This window comes from Apodemus sylvaticus, chromosome 2 (genome assembly GCF_947179515.1).
Source record: "Apodemus sylvaticus chromosome 2, mApoSyl1.1, whole genome shotgun sequence".
Taxonomy (NCBI): Eukaryota; Metazoa; Chordata; class Mammalia; order Rodentia; family Muridae; genus Apodemus; species Apodemus sylvaticus.
The window spans coordinates 117,195,699-117,218,582 of record NC_067473.1 but is presented as its reverse complement, the minus strand read 5'-3'; the positions used below and the strand labels follow the sequence as shown (position 1 = coordinate 117,218,582).

Genomic DNA, 22,884 nt, shown 5'->3' with positions numbered 1-22,884 from the left:
TGTAGAGGCACGGAGAGCTCTGTTAATTTGAGGCCAGCTTGGACTTCAAAGCAAATACTAGGTCAGCCACAGTGACACATTAAGACCCCATTGAGAGGGGGAGGGGAGGGGAGAGGAGGGGAGGGGAGAGGAGGGGAGGGGAGGGGAGGAGAGGGGAGGGGAGGGGAGAGGAGAGGAGAGGAGTAGGAAAAAGGCGACCAGCAGAAGTTTCAGGAGCACAGCCCAGGTGGGTGGTGGCTGCCTGCTTTTCTGAATTTCCTTTGCTTCTCTCCTCCACTCTCCAGGCATGCTTTCCCAACACTCCGGGTTTCCCACGTCTGTGACGTCCTTGCCTTTCTCTGAAGCGTCTCTCCCCAGCACGTAGCTGCTTGTCAGCCACATGTCTGACCTCCAACCCAGCTTGGCTTTTCTCCTTTTCTCCTTTTCTCCTTTTCTCCTCTACTTTCTTCCACTGGGGAGAAGCTGAGAGCTTACAACTTGCCTATGGTGTGGGGTTTTTTGTTGTGGTTGTTGTTGTTTTAAACTCTTAATAAAACAGTCCTGTGCTTCAAAAAAGAAAAGCAAGTGAATGACTCCCAAGGATCAACAGGTAATGTTGACCTCTGGCTTCTATGTGTACACCTGAACATGCACACATACATATGTACCCACATGAACACATATGCAAAGGAAAGGAGGGAGAGAGAGAGAAGGAAGGGAGAGAGGGAGGGAGGGAGGGAGGGAGGGAGGGAGGGAGGGAGGGAGAAAGGAAGGAAGGAAGGAAGGAAGGAAGGAAGGAAGGAAGGAAGGAAGGAAGGAAGGAAGGAAGGAAGGAAGGAAGGAAAGTAGGGAGAAAGGGTAAGGGAAAGGAAGGGAGGGGAGGGGAGGGAAGGGGAGGGAAGGAGAGGGGAGGGAAGGGGAGGGGGAAAGCCAGACCTGGCCTGTTATCGCAGAACCTTGGGGGGCTGGGGCAGAAACAAAGAGACCAGAAGTTTAAAGCCAAGCTTGCCCAAGAGCAGCAGCCTGAAGGGTGGTGAAGAATAAAACCGGCCTCTCTTCCTTTGTCCACAGAAGCCTTACTCCAACAGAACTGCCCTCATCTTTACTTGCCTCCTTCTCCCTCTCTCCTGGTGCCCCACCTACGCCACTGTGAGAGAGATCTCTTTCTCTTCCTGACCCAAACTTCTACCTGAAACCGACTAGACAGGTGCTCCTGCTCCTTGCCCGCCCTAGTCATAGCTGTGTTTGCATCATTCTGAAACACATTTGGGAAGGCTGACCCCATGGTTGTCCAATCCTGAGGACTTGTTCTGTGTGTCGTCCAACCACTTAACATTTAGGGTCCCATGTCTGTGACAACTGCCAGCTCTGATTTCCCCCCACTTCTCTAACTCAGTCCTTCTGGGGAATCTCCTGATAAATTTATTTACTTAGTTGGTTTTTCCAGACAGGGTTTCTCTGTCTCCCTGGCTGTCCTGGTACTTGTTCTGTAGACCAGACTGACCTCAAACAGAGATCTGCCTGCTTCTGCCTTCCAGTGCTGGGTGAGTTCCTGCTAAACTTTAAATGCTATTCAACTTAGATTTCACACTTAGCTCACTGCTCTTCTGAATTTTAAATAGCTTTCGTTTTCAAACTGTATCTCATGGAAGCTTCAACCAAACCAATCCATGACATTTAACTTCCCTAAATTTTCTTTACTAAGACTGATTTACTCAAAGCCTAAGCCCACGTCAATAAAGTAAAACGTTCTCAGGTTTAGTGGTGCATATCTCTGAGCCAGCATTTGGAAGGTAGACGTGGGTAGATTTCTGAATTTGAGGCCAGCCTAGACTACATAGTGAGTTTCAGGCCAACCAAGGCTGCATCATGAAACCTTGCACAGAAGAGAAAAAGAACAAAGGGGAGTGTGTCTACCCTTCCCTCTCAGTGCAGGGCATTCCCTAGGGGATTAAAAGAACCCAAGGAAGCATTTCCTATTTCTGCCTCATTCTGCTAAGGATGAAGCACGGTGGTAAGAACATAATATTGCTGGAATGCTCTGAATTCAGGTCTACAGTACAGTGGGGTGGTAAGAGAAAAGACAATTTAACAAACATCCAAAACAAAAACAAACAAAGCAAAACAAAAATCACAGCAAAAGTTCAACTCAGTCAACTTGAGAAACAATAAAACAGAGTTGAAGCTGGCTGCACTGGCTTCAATCTCAGCCCTCCGGGAGAACTGTGAGTTCAAGACTGCTGTGGGACAATGTATTGAGGCCACGTTCTGAAAACAACAACAAAAATCAGAAACACCATCAAAAACAATACCAAAACACCCAGTGGATGTAGACTGCAAGGCTTAGGATGGTGTGAACAGGGTGTAAGTGGCCAGACAACCCCAGACTGCAAACTGACCAAGACTGCAAAGCCTGACACTTTTCCCTTTCCTACAGGACACCTCAGCATGTCACTCACCTAAATTAACTAGACTGGCATGGCTCCCCTTCCACACTATCCTTCACTATCTAAATCCAGCCAAGCCCTGAGCATGACTCAGAATGCTCAAGGACACACCTCGCGGTCCCGGTTCCCACTCTGCCACTCAGCCACAGCGACAGCATTCTAATGCTCTTCCATCAGAGCACTTGTCAGGCTCCCGGCTCTTCTAAGGACACTGCTGCTCCACCACACAACTACATCAGAGAAACTCAGAATGGCTTCTAGTGTTCTCAGTAGCCTCCAGACCCACCACTCTCTGGAAACTAGGCCCTGCCTTTCCTGAGGCCTTTCCAACTGTTACTCTCAAAAAGATCATTTAGGAAAAAAAAGTTTGATTGCATGAAAATTTAAAGTATCCACAAAAACACACCATTAGCAAATGTAAATATCAAAATAGAAAAAAAAACCAGCATGCCATGCATACCACCAAGGATTAATCCTTTTTGTTTCCTTTTGGGCTTTCTGACATGGTTTCTGTATGTAGCCCTGGCTGTTCGGAAAGTCCCAGGCTGGCCTTGAACTCACAGAGATCCACCTGCTTCTGCCTTCTGAGTGGTTACATGGCCAAGGTGTGCACCACCACCACCCAGCAAGGGTTAATGCCTTAAACATGGAAACAATTTCGATCAGTTGGTAAGAAATAAGCCTCCTAACAAGAATGTGAACAAAGGAACATAAAAATGTCAACACAAGAAACAAATGAAAAGAAAACTAAACATGGAGGGGAAAAGGAAGAAAACCCATCCAACCTTCTAAACATGACACGCAAGACAGATGTCTTTACAGGTGAACCTTCCTGGAGAAAGGCTTGTAATTTGTATTGAAAACTAAAACATGTCCATCTTTGGAGCCAGAAGTTTAACATTCCTTGTTCTAAGGCAGTAAGAAAACAAATGCCCAAAACCTTTAAATAAACAAATAAATAAATAAATTTCCCGGCCCAGTCATTAAGACACTTGCTGCCAAGCATATTGCTTCCAAGACCAGAGTTCAATCCCAATGACCTACAGAAAGGTAGCAGAGAATCAGGTCTCTTCAGCTGTCTTTTGAATTCCACATGTACTACAGTATGTCCACACAAGCACACATGCACAAACAATAAATAAATAATAAAATTGAAAAAAATTCCTGCCAGGAGTGGAGGCACATACTTATATAATTAATCTCAGTGCTCTGGAAACTAGGGCAAAACAGTGAGTTTAGGTCCTGCTTGTGGTTACACAGTCAAGACCCTACCTTAAAAAATAATAATAATAAAAATTAAAGAAAATCTTCGAGCTGTTTTACAGTAACTGCAGAGTGATGTAAGTGTCTAGGACGAGGAGATCAGGGAACTAGGTTGCCACACAGTAGGCACTGGGCTCGGCCGCCGCTGCGGACCTGGAGACACACTGAAGAGCAATCTGAGGAACAGGGGAACAGTTCTTCTCCTTGCCTAGCTGTGCATTTACTCTTACTCATTATTAAGGATTAATTAATAATGATTAAACACCAAGCCGGGCGGTGGTGGCGTACGCCTGTAATCCCAGCACTCTGGGAGGCAGAGGCAGGCCGATTTCTGAGTTCGAGGCCAGCCTGGTCTATAGAGTGGTCTATAGGAGAGCCAGGGCTATAAAAAGACAGGGTTACCTGTCTGGAAAAAAAAAACAAATCCAAAAAACCAAAACAAACAAACAAACAAACAAACAAAAAACCAAAAATAAATAAATAAATAAATAAATAAATCACCAAAAGATACTCTTTTTTTGGTTTGGTTTTTTTTTGTTTGTTTGTTTGTTTTGGAGATAGGGTTTCTCAGTGTGTTCTGGGCTGACCTGGAACTTGCTCTGTAGACCAGGCCTGCCTCTGCCTCCCAAATGCTAGGATTAAAGGCATGCACCACCACCACCACCACCACCACCACCACCACCACCACCACCACCACCCCTCCCCGGCTTACTAAAAGAAACTTAACATTTTTTGCTTGTCTTCTTCCATATCAAGGAAAGATTCTGTTTGTTTGTTTGTTTGCTTGCTTGCTTGGTTTGGATTTTGGGGTTTTTTTTTTGAGACAAAGCCTCTATGAGGTTTGAGTTAGCCTCAAACCCATGATCCTTCTGCCTTGGCTAGCCAAGTGCTTGTACTGCAGGTGTGTACCACTGGGCTCAGCTCAAAAAAAGACAGCATTTTAAACTCATTTCACTTTTGTTGTTTCAAGTCCTCCAACCCCAAACACCAAACACCAGTTGAAGCTCCCCTGATGAACAAGCACCCCAAGCACAGAGCACTGGTGGTGGCTGTCACCAGCCAGTCTGAGTGGAGTAGTAGCTGGGGATATTACTCGATGGGAGACTACACATTTAAGTGGACAAGCCTTGGTTCAAGCCCCACTGCTCAAGAAAGAGAGGGAGGGGAGCAATAACTAAAACAACACTGCAGCAGTGCCTAGAACACTGTCTTATATCAAATGCACGATGTAAGGGCAGGTTGGCAAAGGAAAATACATTCAGCAGGGTAAGGCTGCAAGCACTGACACTCAGCGTTTCCACACCTACGCACTTTCCTCTGCACATGTTCTGTCATCACATGCCAGACCCCAAACCATCACCCGGTCTCTTCTGCAGCACACAACTCTAACAAGCTTGATCATCCAGTACCGAAGTCCACAGCAGATTAGAAGCAGTGAAGCTGAAGAGTACTGCTAATCCATTCAGAAAGGCACACAGACAACAGAAACCAGAAAACCATGAGCTTCCTGCTCAGGGGCAAAGCGTCCGACATCAAGCAACACTCCAAGACAGAGCAGTGGCATTCTCAGAACAGTGCACTTCAGAATAAACCAACTGTACACCAGACTAATAAGCAAATTAAGCTGGCTGATCTGGATGTGGTGCTGGAGACAGACCTAGAATCCAAGCACTGAGCTAAGGCAAAAGGACTGAGAGTTTGAAGCTAGCCTGGGCTAGAAAAAGTCAGACAGAGGGATGGATGGATGGACAACAGAGCTAGAACAGGGTCTACAAGCCAGAGAGAAGTTGGGGTTGAATGCAGTTGTACTATTCTTAGTCTATCTGCCCTACTGCTGATCCTAAAGAGCCCGCCCTAGTCTGCACTCATTCTGCGAGTAGCGTCCCAGTAAGACCCCCCCCACCTTCCATCCATCCTATCCTGTGGTTGTTTGACCACCGCATCCAACTCCTCTAACCCAGGCCACTCCTCTGACAGCATCCTGAACTACATCCATACTGGAGCTTTGCTGGCTTTCCTGATAAAAGGTCCCAAACTTACCAGGTATACATTTATAATACAGAGGCAATGTGAACAAGTGTTCGCATGTTCAAGGTAGCTTGAGCTAGTTGCAAATGAGTTACAGTTCAGGCTAGAGTCAGTGTCTCAAAGCAAAGCAAAGCAAAATGAGGCACCCCAAGATACATCACTGCCTTTCTTTTGGACACTATTTTTACTTTTTAAAAATATTTTTATGCCGGGCAGTGGTGGTGCACGCCTGTAATCCTAGCACTCTGGGAGGCAGAGGCAGGTGGATTTCTGAGTTCGAGGCCAGCCTGGTCTACAGAGTGAGTTCCAGGACAGCCAGGGCTATACAGAGAAACCATGTCTCGAAAAACCAAATCCAAAAAATAAACAAAAATTAATAATAATAATTCATTATAAAAATAATTTCATTATTTTTATCAATATCAATAACAAATTCCACTTAGCATCTGCTTTCTTCCCATGGGAATGAATTATATATATGGAAAGGCAGGGTCTGTGCAGATGAGTGCTAGGAACTGAACCCTATCCTCTACAAGAGCAATGTGTGTTTAACTCTCTCTCCAGCCTACTTCTACTCTACCAACCAGTATCTGCCTGGCCACATATGCCAGAAACCCAAGCCCTACCTCCTCTTCCTCTTCCCTCTCACATCACCTAATAATTAACATTAATTTTTCTAAGTTTCTAGGAAGGATCCAGAAAGAAGTGAGAAAAACAAATACAACGGAATCTTTCACCTCCATTAAGAATGCTTCCCAGCATCCATAGCCCAAACACGAGGCAGGCCACAGCTAAATATTTAATTCAGGAATGTTGTAATCCTAGCTACACAGATGTGTCCCTTCAATCCAATCAACCTCACCCCACTCCCTTCCAAGTTGCCTCAACAGAAATCCTAGAACTTAAAAACAACTGAGTTAGAAGAAGCCTTCAGGATCATCCGCAACTCAGAGACAAGAAAAATATGCCCTAGACTGCTACAAAAAGCCAACCACCCAGTTCCTGGCCTTATACAGTTGTCTGTTCATATTCTGTGAACCAACCCTAAAACTTGAATGTAGACTCTGAAAGCATCCCATCATGTTAGAAATCACCCTGTAATTTCTAAGTAAGAACATAGCCACTTAAATAATGCATTTATTTCTGCTCTGAGCTATGCTTTCAAAGCTTCAAAGCAGAAAGGATTCATCCACCTTTTGAGAAAAATCCCCATTACCAAAACAAAAAACAAAAAACTTTTTACAAGTGAATTGCCACAACTGGTCAAAGTCCCACAGAGATGAAGCTCACCAGGCAAGCCACTAGCCCAGGTTCCTGCTGACCTCTCTTCCATTTCCCTCTCCCAGCCCTGTGGAACATAGAGCAATAGATGCCCATGCTCTGGTGGCTGCATCACTGAGTTCAGATGCTACCTCTCTAACTTTATGCTACTACTCAGAGGCTCTTCAGTGTTAGTCCCTTCAATCTCCACAACTACAAGAGAAACTATAGCTCAAATCTAGTCCTGCCTGGCTGCCCCCAGGTTAGATCTATCCTAATTTTCATTCAGCTAATTTGTTTCTCTAGTACCAACTGTTACATTGTTAAATCAGGAAAGTCTTGACTTGGATACAAATTAACTTACAGCCCACACTCTGACTCTAAAGAAGTGATTATCTAATACTTTAAAGTGGATACAAATTAAATAGATAAAACACAAAACAAAAACTCTCAAAGATTATGGGCCCCACACAGTCACCACTGCCAGCCAGAATGATAGACACTCATGATTTCAATGGTTGAATGGGGAAGAAAAATGTATCCCAATACAAGGGACACTGTGGTACCAGCATTGGCAAGAGCTCAATCCTGGTGCAGCGTGGTCATCTCAGCTACTAACCAATCTGAAGGAGGCAGAGCTCAAGATCAAGACCTACCTAGGCTATCCAGTGAGCTCAAAGCCACCCTAGGCAACTTGGTAAGACAACATCTCAAAAAGAAGCCTGAAGGGCTGCAGATACATTAGTTAGCAAGCATAAAGACCTGAGTTTGGTCCCTAGAACCCACATTTTCAAAAAGCAGGGAATTTATTGGATTTGGTTTCCTTCCCCCCCCCCCCCCCCGCCCCGCCCCAGACAGGTTTTCTCTGTGTAGCCCTGGCTGTCCTGGAACTCACTCTGTCGACCAGGCTGACCTCGAACTCAGAAATCCGCCTGCCTCTGCCTCCCAAAGTGCTGGGATTACAGGCGTGGAAACGGTTTATAATCCCAATGGAGTGGGGACATCCCAGGGCTTGCTGGCTAACCAGCCTAGCCTACTTAGTGAGCTCCACACCAAATACAGACTCTAACTCTAAACAAACAAACAAGCAAACAGGTGGTATCAGGGATGACACCCATGGTTGAACTAGCAACTCCACATATGTGCACATACACACACATGTAGCATGTGACCATGCTTGTAATTCAGGTACTTGGAATGTGGAAGCCAGAGGATCAGATTCAAGTCACCTGCAGGTGCATAATAAACTTGTCTAAACAAAACAAAACAAAGTTTGGCTAGGAATCTATTTCAGTTGGCAGAGTACTTCCTAAGATATACAAAGTCCTGGTTTTAATCCCTAGTACTATATAAACTGACCATGATAGCACATACATATAATATAGAGGCAGAAGTGGATTCATCCTCAACTACATATGGGGTTAGAAGTTAGTCTAAAGTACATGAGATGCTGACTCAAAAAAAAAAAAAAAGTTGAGGCTGAAGAGATGGCCCAGTAGGGAAGGACATTACCTATACTTGCAGAAGACAGGGGTTTGGTTCCCAGCAGACCATGATAGCTTACATAACTCCAATTCCAAGGGATCCAGTGCCCTCTTCTGGTCTCTGTGGGCATTAGCCTACACAAAGCACATTTACATACAGGCACACACACAAAATAAATAAATACGTGTTTTAAAAAGGTACTTAAAGGAGTTGGGATATGGTCAGTGGCAGCGTTTGCCTACATGCATGGAGTTCTAGATTCAGTCTCACAGGAGCGAAGCTAACGGTAAAGGGAAACAAGCCAGCTCAAGCCGGCCAGCAGCCACGCCGGCAAGCTTCCTGCCATAAACGAACGGACGGACGGCTCTGGGAAGAGGGGGCGTCAGGTCATCAGGCTTCTCCCTTTCCTACACAGGGGGTGGATGTGCATCAGACTCCAGCTCTGCAGGTTATGTTAATACACAGCAAAACCAATATTCCCTCAGGAAAACAACTTTATACAACAAATATTAAAAATTACCTATTCAGAGACCGCTAACCAAGAACACGCCAAGCCTATTCTGAGTGCTCTAGACATATTCATTCAGCTAATCCTACAAAAAACCACTCAGGTTTTGAATTTTAAGAGAAAAGTAGATCTTAGGAGTCAGCCAACATCACAGGGGTGACCTAGGACTCAAGCGAAGGGCTGCCTACCTCTGTTGTCCATGGTCATGACCTCAGTGCTAGCCAAGGGTGCAAAGGGAAACACAGAGGCACCCTCTACCTTAGCAGGGCATGGTGGACAGAGAACTGGAAACCATGCTTTCCCTGGCCACGGCTGAGCAACGTACACTCTCTGGCCAAGCTGAGATTTTTCCAGTCAAATGGCCTAATTAATAGCGTCATCTCTTCCAGTACAGCCCTCACCAACCCATCCCCACTTCACCCCGCATCAAAGTTTCCAGAACGTTAAAGAGAAAGGGTCAAATGAGTGGGGAATAGGGTTGGGTTACACCTGGGGAAAACTAAACAAGTTTAAAAACTTGTGATAAAAGCAACACTTCCGGCCCTGGCCAGATTAGCCAAACAGAAAAGGCTGAGTCAGCAAGAGCCAGAGACCAACACCTCCCCCACAGCCCCAACTCCTCCCTGCTCACATAGGTACTAGTCACCACCTAAACCTGCTATTCACAGGAATACCAAAACCACAATCATCCTTCCTTCACACCAGCAGTCCCAGGGCAACAGCTCTGAATGACCTTGTACACAGACATCAAGCAACTGGCACAGCCAGGGACTGCTTTCGTCAGTATTTTGGATCCCTGTAATCCCAGATGATAATCTGGCCTCAATGTCGTGCTTAGCCCTCTCAACAACAACACAGGGATGGCATCAATGATAACCTCTCAACTTTTCAGAAATCGTAAGTAACACTCCAGTTGGCACTGCCACCCATTGTCTGTCTACCAACATTAATTCAACCTAAAGAGTAAAATGGCAGCTCAAGCTGATTCAACCATATCTGACCTCACATGAAACCCCAGGGTTTTTAAAACAATTTTTTAAATTACATAATTTTGACTGTATGTGTGTGGGCAGGTGAACCAGCTCGCTGTGTGGAGGTCAGAGGACAACTCGCAGGAAGTGATTCTTTCCTTCCACCATGTGAGTCTGGGGGCTGAACTCAGGTAGTCAGGGTTGGCAGAGAACATCTTTATCTGCTGAAGCACTATGCTGATCCAAAACTTTATTATTTCAACTTTGTTTTAGCTCTGAGATTTGCCCTTTGGCAGGGTGGAGACCTAATTCCAAAGGACCCCTATCTGTCACAATAGGGCAGGTGTATGTATTTCTGTCAATTAGTAGGACATAGCTACATGACAGAATATTTGCATACAACTCATAAAGCCCTGGTTCACACTCCAGAAAAATCCAAAATACACCCTCAGCAAAGAATTATCCAGCCCCCAAACCATACTCTATCACGGCAGCACAACAGGACTTGGGGACCAGGTGGTAACAGAAGAGCAGGTATAGCTCAGAAGACCAATACACGCGACTTCAGGAGAGGCATTTTTAAAATGTTACTTTCTTAGAATCAATAAACCAGAAGCTTTTCCTAGTCTTTTTAAAGCCCTTAGTTCTCTGCATAAACTAAGCTCTTATAGGAATAAGCCAGTAACCCCAAGACAGAAAGAAGACGCCTAGGAAGGCCCTTGATGAAGTCAGTGCTAACAGTGTCCTAATACTCACTAATACAGATTTAGAACTTAAACTCTCTCTCCACATCTTTCCATCTCAGTGCTGAGGTTTGAGAGTGCTCCTTCAGAGTCTGTATGCTGGGTTCCAGTCACCAGGATGATGGGATAAAAAAGTGAGACCTTCAGGAGATGACTCCCAGGGGAAAGGTTCTCACAAATGAGATGGGTGCCCTTATAAAGGGGTGCCAGGAAGCTGTCCTGTCCATTCCTCCCTATGAGGAAACACGGCTAAGCAGGTAGTCCCAGTCCCAGAAGAGAGCTGAGGCCAGAACTCCACTGTCCTGGCACTCTGACTGTACATCTCTAGCCTCCAGCACTGAGAAGTAAACCATCTTGCTTACAAGCTACCCAGTTTATGGAATTTGTTACAGCAACCGAAAGAGACTTAGACTATGAGTAACCCTAAAACTCTGTACAAATATCCCTGACTTAAAAAGCTCACAAAGAGATTTACTTGAGAAAGGCTATTAAAGGTCAAGAGTGTTATTGCAAGCCGGGCAGTGGTGGCGCATGCCTTTAATCCCAGCACTTGGGAGGCAGAGGCAGGTGGATTTCTGAGTTCGAGGCCAGCCTGGTCTAGAGAGTTCCAGGACAACCAGGGCTACACAGAGAAACCCTGTCTCAGAAAAAAAAAAAAAAGAGTGTTATGGCAGGTGCCAAGGGCATAGAGCACTCTTACTCCATTCTCATTATTGACCGAAAAAAATTAGTGAATATTATTATTATGAAAAAAAAAAAGCTAGTAGGTCCAGGTGTAGTGGCCACACCTTTAACCTCAGCACTCAAGAGGCAGAGGCAGGCAGATCTCGGTGTTCCAGGCCAGCCTGGGAAATGTTGTCTTAAAAAAAAAAAAAACAGAAAAGGTTGGAGATTTAGCTCAGTGGTAAAGTGCTTGACCATGGGTTCAGTCCTCAGCTCTAGGGAAAGTGGGTGGACAGAAAAAGGTATTAATACAGGGGAGAATTTTCTGGAAGAATCCTGCAATGACAGCTAGTAGACCTGGGTCAAGTTCTTTTGTCAGTATAGCTTTGGGAACGTTGTTTAACCATCCCAGCTCCTGTACTCCCACCTGCACAGTAGTAACTGCCCTCCTTCCTCACTCCGAGAGTGAGTGAGAGAGTGTAACACTATATTACTGAGAGCCTTCAAGGCGCACTGAGCATCTCAGCTACCACACCTAATAGAAAAGCCATGAAGGTTACACTTCTAGCTTTCTAATAGAAACAACAGGATTAATGCCCAAGAAACAAGAGGTCACTAAACACAGTCCACTGCAAAGCTGGGCTGGGAGGCATCCTCTCTAAGTTCTGAGAAGTTGAAGGGGAAAGATCAGTGAGGACTGAAACGTTCTAAGAGCTGTGCGTGACAATCTTTTCCTGGAACCCCTCCTTTAGGGACCCCTCCTTTAGGAACCCCTCCCTTAGGACACTCTAGCTCAGCACGTTCGCCGCGCTCTCGTCTTCTCTCTGCAAGGTGGAGATAAGTACTTTCCATCGCTGAGGAACAAAACGACTGAGGACCACCATTCTGGACCAGAGCTCTTCAACTAGTATATCTGAGACAATCCACTGAGGTTCACATAGGAAAGTACAGCTTCATTTATATCTATTCTCATCGCAGAAAATAAGACTGTCAAGGAAAAGGCAACCCAAAAACTATAGAAAATATTTGCAAATCGTCTACTTGAAAAGATTAATATCCAGAATGCGGAGAGTTCTTAAGCAAATAAGTAAACAACTGATTCAAAAAATGATCAAAGGACTTAAATAAACATTTCTTCACAAAGATGCCTAGAGAGATAATAAACACACGAAAATGTTCAACATCACTAATCATCTGGGGAGTGCAAGTCAAAGCTACAAAGACACGACACATTTAACACCCACTAAGCCAGTTACCACTGCAAATAGAAAATAGAGCCCAGCCCAGCCCACCTGTACTCCCAGCTCTCAGAGAGGAGGGAGAATTCAAGGCCACTTTGAGTCACCCTAGCTCTAAAATAACAATGACACAGTAGGAATGGTGCATGCCTTTAATCCAGCTCAGGGAGGCAGGAACGGGCAGATGGCTTTGAATCCACCTGTAAGTCTGAGAGCAGCCGGGTCTCCAGAGCGAGTTCCAGGACAAGAGCCATAGGTGAGACCCTATCTCAAAGACTGAAGTACGTAAATAAACGAAACAGAAATGACAATAATTAGTCAGGTGGGATGACAAATGCCTGGAGCCAAGCTCAAGGGAACTGAGAAGTGACTCAGCAGTTAAAGGTTGTTCTCAGCTCCATCCCAGGCCAGACAGGGCTGCAGTGACTAAACAATAAAAACAAACTGGGGCTGAAGAGATGGCTCAGCAGTCAAGAATGCTTGCTTTTGCAGAGGACCGAAGTTCAGTTCCCAGTACTCACATCAGATGGCTCACAACTGCCTGTAACTACAGCTCTACCAGCACCACATACACATGGCATACACTCACACACACACACACACACACACACACACACACACACACACACACTCACATACACACACACACAGTCACATAAATAAAATGAATCATTAAGATAAAACTATCAAAGGAGTAACTAAGATTCTTGGGCACTGTAGATAGCATGTCAGGCTTCAGGGTCTCTACAGAGCACAACAAGATAATCTCTCAAAGAACTGATAAGAGAATCATGGGAGGCCCAGAAGGATGACTCGGCAGGCAAAGATGCTTGCTGCCGAGCCTGACAACCCGAGTCCAGTTCTTGGATGCCATATGGTAAAAAAGAAAAGCAACCACTACAAGTTGGCCTCTGACTTCTGAATGTGCACTGAGATAGGTGTACAATACACACACACACAAACTTTTAAAAAATGTCTTAAAAAATTCACATGACCCAGCAATTCTGTTTATCCCAAAATCATTCAATGGAGTGCCTCAGAGAAGAATTTCCACATCCATGTCCATGACTTCATTACATAAAGGTGGGATCAGTTCACTAGGCCATCAATACATGTATAAGCAAGTAAACTGTGAAATGTATGCACAACAGAGTATAAAAAAAATAAAGACTAAACTACAAGATGGATGAACCTTGAAGACATATGCTAAGTGAATAAGCGAGTTATGAAAGGTAAACAGTCTAAAGTTCCACCAGAAGTACATGTGAGTATTTCTCAAAGGGACAGAAAGGAGAGAAAGGGTTAAGAAAGGTAAGTTAGGTGCACAACCTCAGCCTCACAAGACAAAACCAGCAAGGAGAAAGACGGTGTGGCGGCCATCATCTATGAAGGTAGGGACACCAACCAACTGCACGCTCAGACAGCTACGGAGGCAGAATTTGCTAGGAGCACTTTTTTATTATCATTTTGTTTTGTTTTGTTTTATTTTATTTATTTTATTTTGTTTTGTTTTGTTTTGTTTTGTTTTGAGACAAGGTCTTGTTATGTAGCTCTCCCTGCCTAGAAATCATTATGAAGACCAGGCTACCTAAACCTTACAGAGATCTGCTTGTCTCTGCCCCCCATTGCTGGAATTAAAACACACATGACAACACCCTGCCTGCTAGGTGCGATTTTACAACAATCCAAAAGTGGAGAAAACAAACGAAGAGCCCTGAAAACATCAGTATACCTCCCTATTACTCCAGCACTGAGAAAGTGAGCAGGGTAGTCAGGAGTCCTCCATCATCTGGTCAGCCTTGACTACAAGAGACTGTCGAAAACAAAAAATGAAACAAACAAAAAACCCAGAAAAACCAAGGTTTTTGTCTTTATTAATATGTAATGCTCATGCCTAAAGCCAGTTACTCCCAATTACTTGTGTGTCTCACACTATAAGACTAGTGGTGGCAGCCCTCACCCACGGGGAGAAATGTGCTTCCAGTGGGCATGGGTAAGTGGATTTACAAATAATGTTTTAAATGAATTAGCCCTCATAAAGCAAAGAGGCGTAACAAGATTTTCTGGAACCCTTGAAAAAAGGCAGCGCAGGCACGATGAGCGGCAGTGCCAGGCCGCCACCTCCCTCTGCTGTCCTCTCCATCCGTAAGCTACAGAACAGAACACAGCCACAGCTTGTAAAGAAGATCACCAAAACCTGCCATCGTTTAGAACTGGACTGCACACACTGTGCTGGGGATGAAGCTCACCTTAAGTATACGCCATACTTTCAGACAGGAATGAGCAAGACTCACACGTCACACAGATGAGGGAAGGCATACTTTAATGTAACAATGCTGTTCTCCACAGTTTTAGCAACCACTGACCTAAACCTACACCAATAGCACTTTCTGTGATAAGAAATTATCAGTCCTGTCTACAACTGTAAGCACTAGTCACAGGTAGCTTTTCAGCAACTAGCACTTAGCTAGTATGTCTGAAATGTTAGGTTATTATTTTGTTTAATTTTGGATAAACAACTATCTCCAGTTAAGGGTACTTTAGCAGACAGCACATCCATAGGCCACAATTAGATTACAACCCCAGCCTCAAAACATACATCTTGCTTTTGGTCATGTTATCCCCTCTGCCTAGAATGTTTTCCTGGTCTTGTCTATTTGGTAATAAACTCAGGTTTTTCAAGACATCCCTTAAATGTCACCGTTTCGCTTTCTTTCCTGGCTACTCACTGCCCTCACCCTTTTACAGGCTCCATTTCAATATGACAGCGATTTCTCCCATGTCTCAAGGTGACGACTGAGTTCCTAAAGGCAGACACCTGCGCACAGCATCTGCTCAGCAATACTCAGTGGCTAAGCAGCTCCAGGTCACGCCATAATCAGTCCACACAGAACTCAGCTCAGAAAAGTAGAGTGCGCCAAGCGCTTGCCACCCCCTGACTAGCCTGCCCCGTAAGCAGGCTCAGAGGGGCCTAGAGCAGCACAGAAGTGACGCTGGTCCTGGTCCCAAGTCCACTTTCAAATACTACAAGTTAAAATACATTTTCAGTTGTTTTACTGCTTATAAAGCCACCCACCCTAGCTACTGAGGTACAGTAGAAGCCTCCCCAGGTAGTCTTCCACTTGAAACCCTGCATCTCTCATTAAGGAGCTTGACTTTGTCAGAAAGACCAAAGGAGAGGTTCTGACCATAGCAACTGCATATCCTGGACCTCATTTCTGAATTCTGAATTTGGCTATATTTAGCAAAGCTATAAGCGTCATTCTGCCCAAAACCAGGAAGACACCATTCACAAACCACCCCCTGAAAATCTGCATTGCCTGTAAAAACCAAGACTTCTCAGCAGGCAAAGCCATCTGAAACAGGAGGGATCTGTGTCAAGAGAGGGACTCAGGAGTGTCTAACTAGTCTCTGCCTGGTGCTCAAGGGTCCCCAGGAACTATTCCTTCCCTTTCTCCTCGGTTCGGGTCAAACATGATACCTGCCCTGTGCATTCTTCTTTTAACACTGGGACCCTGCCTCACAGCCCCCGACCCGCCTCTTCTGCTTGACTTCTTGACTCTTACATCACTTCTGAGACACTCCTACACACTGTACTGTGCCTTCGTACATGGCTATGGCACAGGAAGGGGGCAAGGACAAGCTTGTAGCCTCCTAATAGTTCTTCAAAAAGCACATAGCCACTGAAGGAAGTGAGCAGCGAACACATCCAAATATATACTGGGGAGCAAATATACAAGAATCTCATTCTATCCAACCTCCAAATATACACACCCTTGGCTTCCTCTCCTTGAGGCTGGAAGGAAACTCGTACCAAAACAGTGACATCACACTGGTCAGTGTTCCCGAGCCTCACCTTCCATTTCACATCTCTGTGTTTTGCACCTGCCATCCCCGCTGCCTGGGAGGCCTCTGGTAACACGACTGGAACACTCACTGAGTAGCTGCCACCTATTCCAACCGCCCGTTCTCCCTATCACCTTTGAACCTACAGGACACTTATTCTACGGTTACTTGTTACGTATTGGTCTCAGTCCATGACCCATCCAGCTTTCTTCTGGAGCCTAATGCAATGCCTGCCACAGAAGAGCACAAATAAATGGTTCACCAGATGAATGCACACATGTACTACCAAGACATCTAAACTGTGTGCTGTATGTGAGCTCAAGAGAAGAGGTTGCACACATTTTGAAGCCTTTCTACCTTGTTCTGCAGATAGGGAGAATTAGGGAAGCTTCTGACTGTCTTGGTTCTCACCAACCCCAAAACTGGATTCTTTTTGTGCAGGTGAGTACATTCTGCAAAACCTGCTAGTTTACCTTCTGCAGAACTGATAGAGCTCTGGAATGCCACCTTGGACACAGCTAGTATTCAATATTTACTTACTGCTTAAAGTTTAGAAATAAGGCTTTATAGAGGAGAGGAGTATGACAAAATGACTGTGCCTAAGCAATGCTCTAATGTCCCCAATGAGCTCATTCTGGAAGTGTAGGCCAAATCTTCCCTTGACATCACATGCCTATTAACTCAGACACAGTTTATCATCTCTATAGGTATCTTCACTGAGAAAGCACTCAGCCTAGCGATATCTATATCCCTCTAATCCATGACTGAGGCTCGAGGTTCACCTTCCTCCAGACAACCACGTTCCTCCAGGGCTAGTTAGAGCCAGACAGACTAGCAAGGCTGCTACCGCTGGAGATGGCAGTCCAGCGTTCCCCTCTTCTCCAGCACCTGATGCCTGGAGTTCTGGCAGTCTCTTACTATGAAGCAAAGACCAATACCCACACTGGGGAAAAGGAACAGGATGTGGTGATAATCAGGTCTGCGTTTGAAAACTCCCTCTGCCACCACCCTATGGCCTGGCCACTGCCTGGGACGCGTGGTATATAACTCTTATCACAGCAATCAAGCTGGAACTGGTAGACAGGTGAGAATCTGAGGACTCGAAGAAGAGCTAGGGAAAAGGTACTGCTACCCACACAATACTGCAAAGAGCATCTGACTCAGCCCAAACATGAACAGGGACATTGCTTTAGACTGTCCCGGTCAAACCAGCCGTCACCTACTCCCCACTCACCTTTAACTCCACATACACTGTCACTAAGTAAATAACAGCTACCATTTATTGAATTAATCACTTTGAAAGTGATAAATTCCTTATATACACTGTCATACTAAGTCCTCAATACCATTCCTCAGGGCAGTGGAACTCGGACTTTAGCTTACATCAGATTCTCCCCAGAACTTCCATGCCTACTACCTACAGAGTAAGTTGTGAAAGAGATCTCATTCCTAACAAGGTCTCCTGTGGAATATCTTGACCTAAGTTGTGTAACTGTTAAGAAAAGAAAAGAAAAGAAAAGAAAAGAAAAGAAAAGAAAAGAAAAGAAAAGAAAAGAAAGGAAAGGAAAAAGGAAAAGAAAAAGGAAAAGGAAAGAAAAGAGAAAAAGAAATATAGAAAGAAAAGAAAAAAGAAACAAACAAAAATTTCAAGAAAAGATTCAGAGGGAGCCAGAAAAATGGTTCCCCCAAAGCAGACATTTGTCACACAATTCTGACAATCTGACTCTATACCCCAAACCCATGTAAAGGTAGAAGGAAAGAACTACATCACAATGCTGCCCTCTGACTTCTATAAATACTGTGGTACGTGCACACACAAGCATATGTGTACAACTACATGCACAATAATAATAGTAGTAATAATAATAATAAATACTTTTTAAAATAGATTCAGGAAATGGTTCAGAGCTGGCTCAGAGAAAACAAACACACACACACACACACACACACACACACACAAACACATACACACTATGTAAAAATGTTTTAAAACAAAAACAAATCCAAAACTTGAACCTAAATCTGTCTGACTATAGGATCTGTGGCAAATGTACTTTTTTTTCTTCCTATATTGACTGGCAGTTCCCTAGAGGTGGACGTTAGAGCTAGAGATGCAGCTCAGGGCTAGAGCCACCAGGCTACCACTAACAAGACAAGCATGACCTCAGCACCTCAATGAAATTCATTGGCTAATTTAAAAGGCAGACATCATACTTTAGAGTTTATATTTCTCACCCCTTTCAAATCTTAGTACAGTCTTTGAACTCAGTAGTGCCACATAAATACTGACTCCTACATATCCACATACTTCAAAGGCCACAATTGAAACTCAACCACAGCCAAAAGATTTGCCAGACCAAATTTTAAATGCTACACTCGTGCACAGCCTCTGCCCATGCTGTTACCACACTGGCTCATTCCATAAAACACGTCTTAGCGCCCTAACAACTGAGGGGTCCTAAGGACAAGATCTGCAGCAACTGAACCCTAGTTTACTCTCATGGTGACACTAACAAGCCTATCACTAACTGTCCATTTTCTAGCTCTTCAAACAGCTCTGAAATTGTAGCATCTAGTTAAACATCATGTCCCCAGGGCCTAGCACAGAACTTGCCACATCATAAGCACTCTGGGACTGTTGGCTGAATGAATAAATGAATGAATGAACAGTTCCAAGCCCTAAGTTCTACTTTTTAAGATATCAGAATGCACAGCGTGCGCTCTCAGGATGGATTCCAGAGAAGCCTAAAGACAAAGACTGATTTTGTGTTTTCTCCACCCAGCACTCTTCCAGGCTCAGAGAACAAGTAAGGCTCAGGGCAGCACGTGACAAGACAACATCCTAGCCGGAGGAAAAAAAAAACGGTCCTGGGTTCTGAGGCCATCCTCCTGATCTCATCTCTCCTCTCTCCCCTCTCTCTTCCCCCCTCCCTTCCCCACATCCACCCACTGTAGTCAAGGACTTTGGCTACAGGATAAGAGTCAGCTCAGATTCCAAGGTACAGATCTGGCAGCAGACATAGAAGCATCTCCCACCCTGCACCAGAGTCCTCAAGGAAAGGTTCAGAAAGGATTGTGACTCAGGCCCAGATTAAATCCAGTTGGAACAATACTAATAATGGGGGGGGGGGGGAGCAGTAATTTCACAAGGAAATTAATTATCAAATATCTCTTCAAAATTGTGCTTTTTAAGCACAGGCTCCTTAAGCACAGGCTCCGATGCAGCCTCAGAAACTGGGCCTTGCCAAATCCAGTACTTAACACAAACTAAGTCAAATACAGCTTCGCCTCTTCCCTCCCACCCGTGCACCACCCTACTGCACTCACCATGACAGGCATTTCCTAGGCCCAGGTAGGATCCTTGCTTCAACCTCAGCTTGCAAAAGCCTCCTTTTCAAAGGGGCTGCTTAGCTCTCATTCTCCTTCCCTAGGTAATAAACTATCCCCTGCCACCATGTTGCCTTCACTGAGGTTTCCCCCATACCCAAGCCCTGGCAGTCTGTAACACAACCTACAGCAGGCTGGTCCTATCCAATTAGTTTAAACTGCTTCATGCCAAGGAAATTGCTCCTTTTATTAAAAATAAAAGCACACTAAGCAGGCAATGAGCTGTGAAAAGTATTGGTCTGGCATAATTATGAAGGTCGAGGTTAAGGTTACCAAAGGAACACTCAAAAGATTTCCCTAAAGCCTGGGGCATGAAAATACGTATCTGCATGAGCACAGCTAGACAAATGAGCACACACCATGAGAAACACACAGCATCCTCTCCAACTGAGAGAAAACTAGACCAGCGCCAACCCTAAGTCATTCTTAATAGAAACTAAAAGGAGAAAAGAGGCCTAGGCGACTGAGTTCAAAACAATCTCATTCGATTCTTATGATTTTATCTTAGCTACATCCTGGGGACCTCATTGCAGTTGGGTAAAGAAACAAAACTAATCAAAACACCCAAAAATGTATTCCCATCCCCAGATAAATTCTCTTTGGATACATACTTATAGAAATGGTAAAGTCGGGTGGAAAGAAGCCCCCCTCTCCTTTAAGATCTCTCCCAATCCCCACCCTTCAGCCTCCGCATCAGAATTAAAGTTTCAGGGAAAACCACCACCCTGCATTTCATGTCATTTATACTTCACACATACGTTTTCCCATATGATCCGAATAATTCAGTCAAAGAAGAGATTTCTCCACGCGCCGTCCCCCCCCCCAAATAAAAGGTCACTGAGGTAAACTATTGGGGCAATACTGCCCCCCAAGCCCTGTCACTTCCTAGTCTGAGTTTTAATTCTCTCAAGGACAATGACTCGCAAGGAAAGTGCGGGAGGGAGGGGGTCAGTTGGTCAAAACCCATTCATACAACTAGAAACCAGAGTCTTGCCACATCAGCACACGAATTTAATTCACCGCGCACTGGCTTCCCAACATACCTTCCGCCAACACCTCGTCCACGGTGACCTGCTGCCTCCCGATGCCGAAGACCCTTCCGATGTAACCACTGCCCAGGCCTGAGCTGCTGCCCCCTCCTCCGCTGGAGCCTGAACCCAGGCCAGAGCTCCCCTGCTCCCGCCTGGAGTCGAAAAACTTCTTCATCTTTCCAATAGAAACGCCAAGGCAAAATGCCGATGGTTTCTAGGTTCGTATTTGTTGTAAAGAAAAGAGATCTAAGGATTTCTTCTCCGGTTTCAGCCCTGAGCAGAGCCTCGGGAATCCGGCCGTGGGGTGGGGGCTGAGGGACGGCGCCTGCAGGAATATACTGTCAATCGCGCGGCGGGTCCCCTCCTCCTCGGGGAGCGATCGTTTAAGTTTAAACCTGCGATGACAGAGGCAGAGAGAGGATGAATCAGTAACACACTCCAGAGCCTAACTGCCGGGTCCTAGGGAAAGCAAAGGCCGTCATCCAGAGGAAACGCTGCGTGCATTTTCTTCGGGAAAGCCCTGGAAACGCACCGGACCCCTGCCCGGACCCCCGCCCCGGGCCCCGAACACCCACTAGCGGCCGCTCGGCGGCGAGCCCAGCTACCAGCCCCGCGACATGGCCACGGCCGCCGGCCTGCGACGCGAAGGAGGCGGCGCTGCCGCAGAGCCGGGGCCGCTTCGGCGCCCGCCCGCCAGCTGATCCCCGAGCGCCGCGCTGAGGCCGCCCCTCCCCCGCGCGCGCGCCCGTCGGCTCCGACCACCCACCCGGAAGTGACCTGAACCGGAAGTGCTTGTCAGGGCTGCGCAGCCCCTGCTCAGGGCCGACTCGGGTGCACCAGCTGTAGCTACAGAGCGAAAAGAAATCGATGGCAAGAAGGGGGACTCGGGCCAGAGACACTTGAAAGAGAACGTTGCGGTAGTACGACGCTGAGCACCCTGGGAATGGTAGTTCTGTGTAACCTGGCATCTGGACTACAATTCCCAAGATGCCTCGGGAGCGAGCGCACCTTCGGACGCTGTCTCCGGAGACTGGAGGTGATAATGGAGTGGTGCAGAAGTGAGGCTTCGGGTATTTAAACACATCCGGTAAAGTCACGAGAGACTAGTTTTCCAGTTGCACGTCCCACTTTCTGTAGCCATTTTATCTATGGCCTGGCCTCCTGGACCGAGGCACTCTGGGAATTGTGGTTTCACACGAGTCCGGACTGACACCTGAAGGACGCGGGTTAACTGCCTCGCCCTAGTTGGGATTGAGAGTTTCCCGACGTCATGGGAGCGGAGGTACTGAAGGCTTGGGGGCTGGAGAAAAGTGAGTATGGTGCGGAAGGAAGCCGAGAGGAATCTCGGTGCTGAAAGAAACAAAGCAGGTGTCTTCTGGCCCCCGACCACGATGAGAACTGAAAAGGCCGAGGGTCGAAGAAGAAACTGCGGGAGACCCAGAACACCGAGCATCTAGGGACCAGAGTACAGTCCATCCTTGGGCTCCACCCCAACCCATGGCTCTCAGCCGACCCTGACTTGCCTGGTCCTCATCAGACGCATTCACGCGGGAACTTTAGACACACCTACTGGTTTCTCTTCCAGAATCTTTCACTAGAAGATGCTGTGTTTACTAAGCATCGCTTGGGTGCGGATACAGTACAGGGCTGTGTGATTGGCACCTGTCAGATGCTGAGGATTTGGAAAAGAAATAAGATCTCAGCTCCTAGATTGCCTCACAGAGGATACTGATGTCGTGCCAAATCCCTGCCTCCCCTGCCCCTTCCCCAAAAAATACAAGTGGTTTTTTTTTTCTCTTTTTTGAGTATAGATTATTTTTCTCCTCCGCCAGCTCTCCTCACTTTTTAAAGATGGAACCACTCTCTTGCAGTTCATTCCAGAATTTCTACGTCAGGCACTTGAGGAAGAACTAGGAGGGTGCCCCCAGGAGATAAAAAATATGACTCTGGCCGGGGCAGTGGTAGCACATGCCTTTAATCCCAGCACTTGGGAGGCAGAGGCAGGCGGATTTCTGAGTTCAAGAATTCCGGGACA

At 45.9% G+C, this 22,884-nt stretch overlaps 1 protein-coding gene across 9 annotated transcripts in view; it reads right to left on the bottom strand.

The window, feature by feature from the left end:
- Positions 1-21,768, bottom strand: part of Aak1 (AP2 associated kinase 1) — a 151,720-nt gene extending 129,952 nt beyond the window's left edge. For 4 of the 9 annotated variants that reach the window (XM_052174233.1, XM_052174238.1, XM_052174242.1 and 1 more), the window contains exons 1-2: positions 21,425-21,594; positions 20,862-21,244 (exon numbers count right to left, since the gene is read on the bottom strand). In XM_052174233.1, the coding sequence (XP_052030193.1) occupies positions 20,862-21,024 (163 nt within the window). In that variant the 5' untranslated portion in view covers positions 21,025-21,244; positions 21,425-21,594. The other 5 variants (XM_052174239.1, XM_052174241.1, XM_052174235.1 and 2 more) reach the window with 4 other exon arrangements.
- Between the last annotated feature and the right edge of the window lie 1,116 nt (positions 21,769-22,884).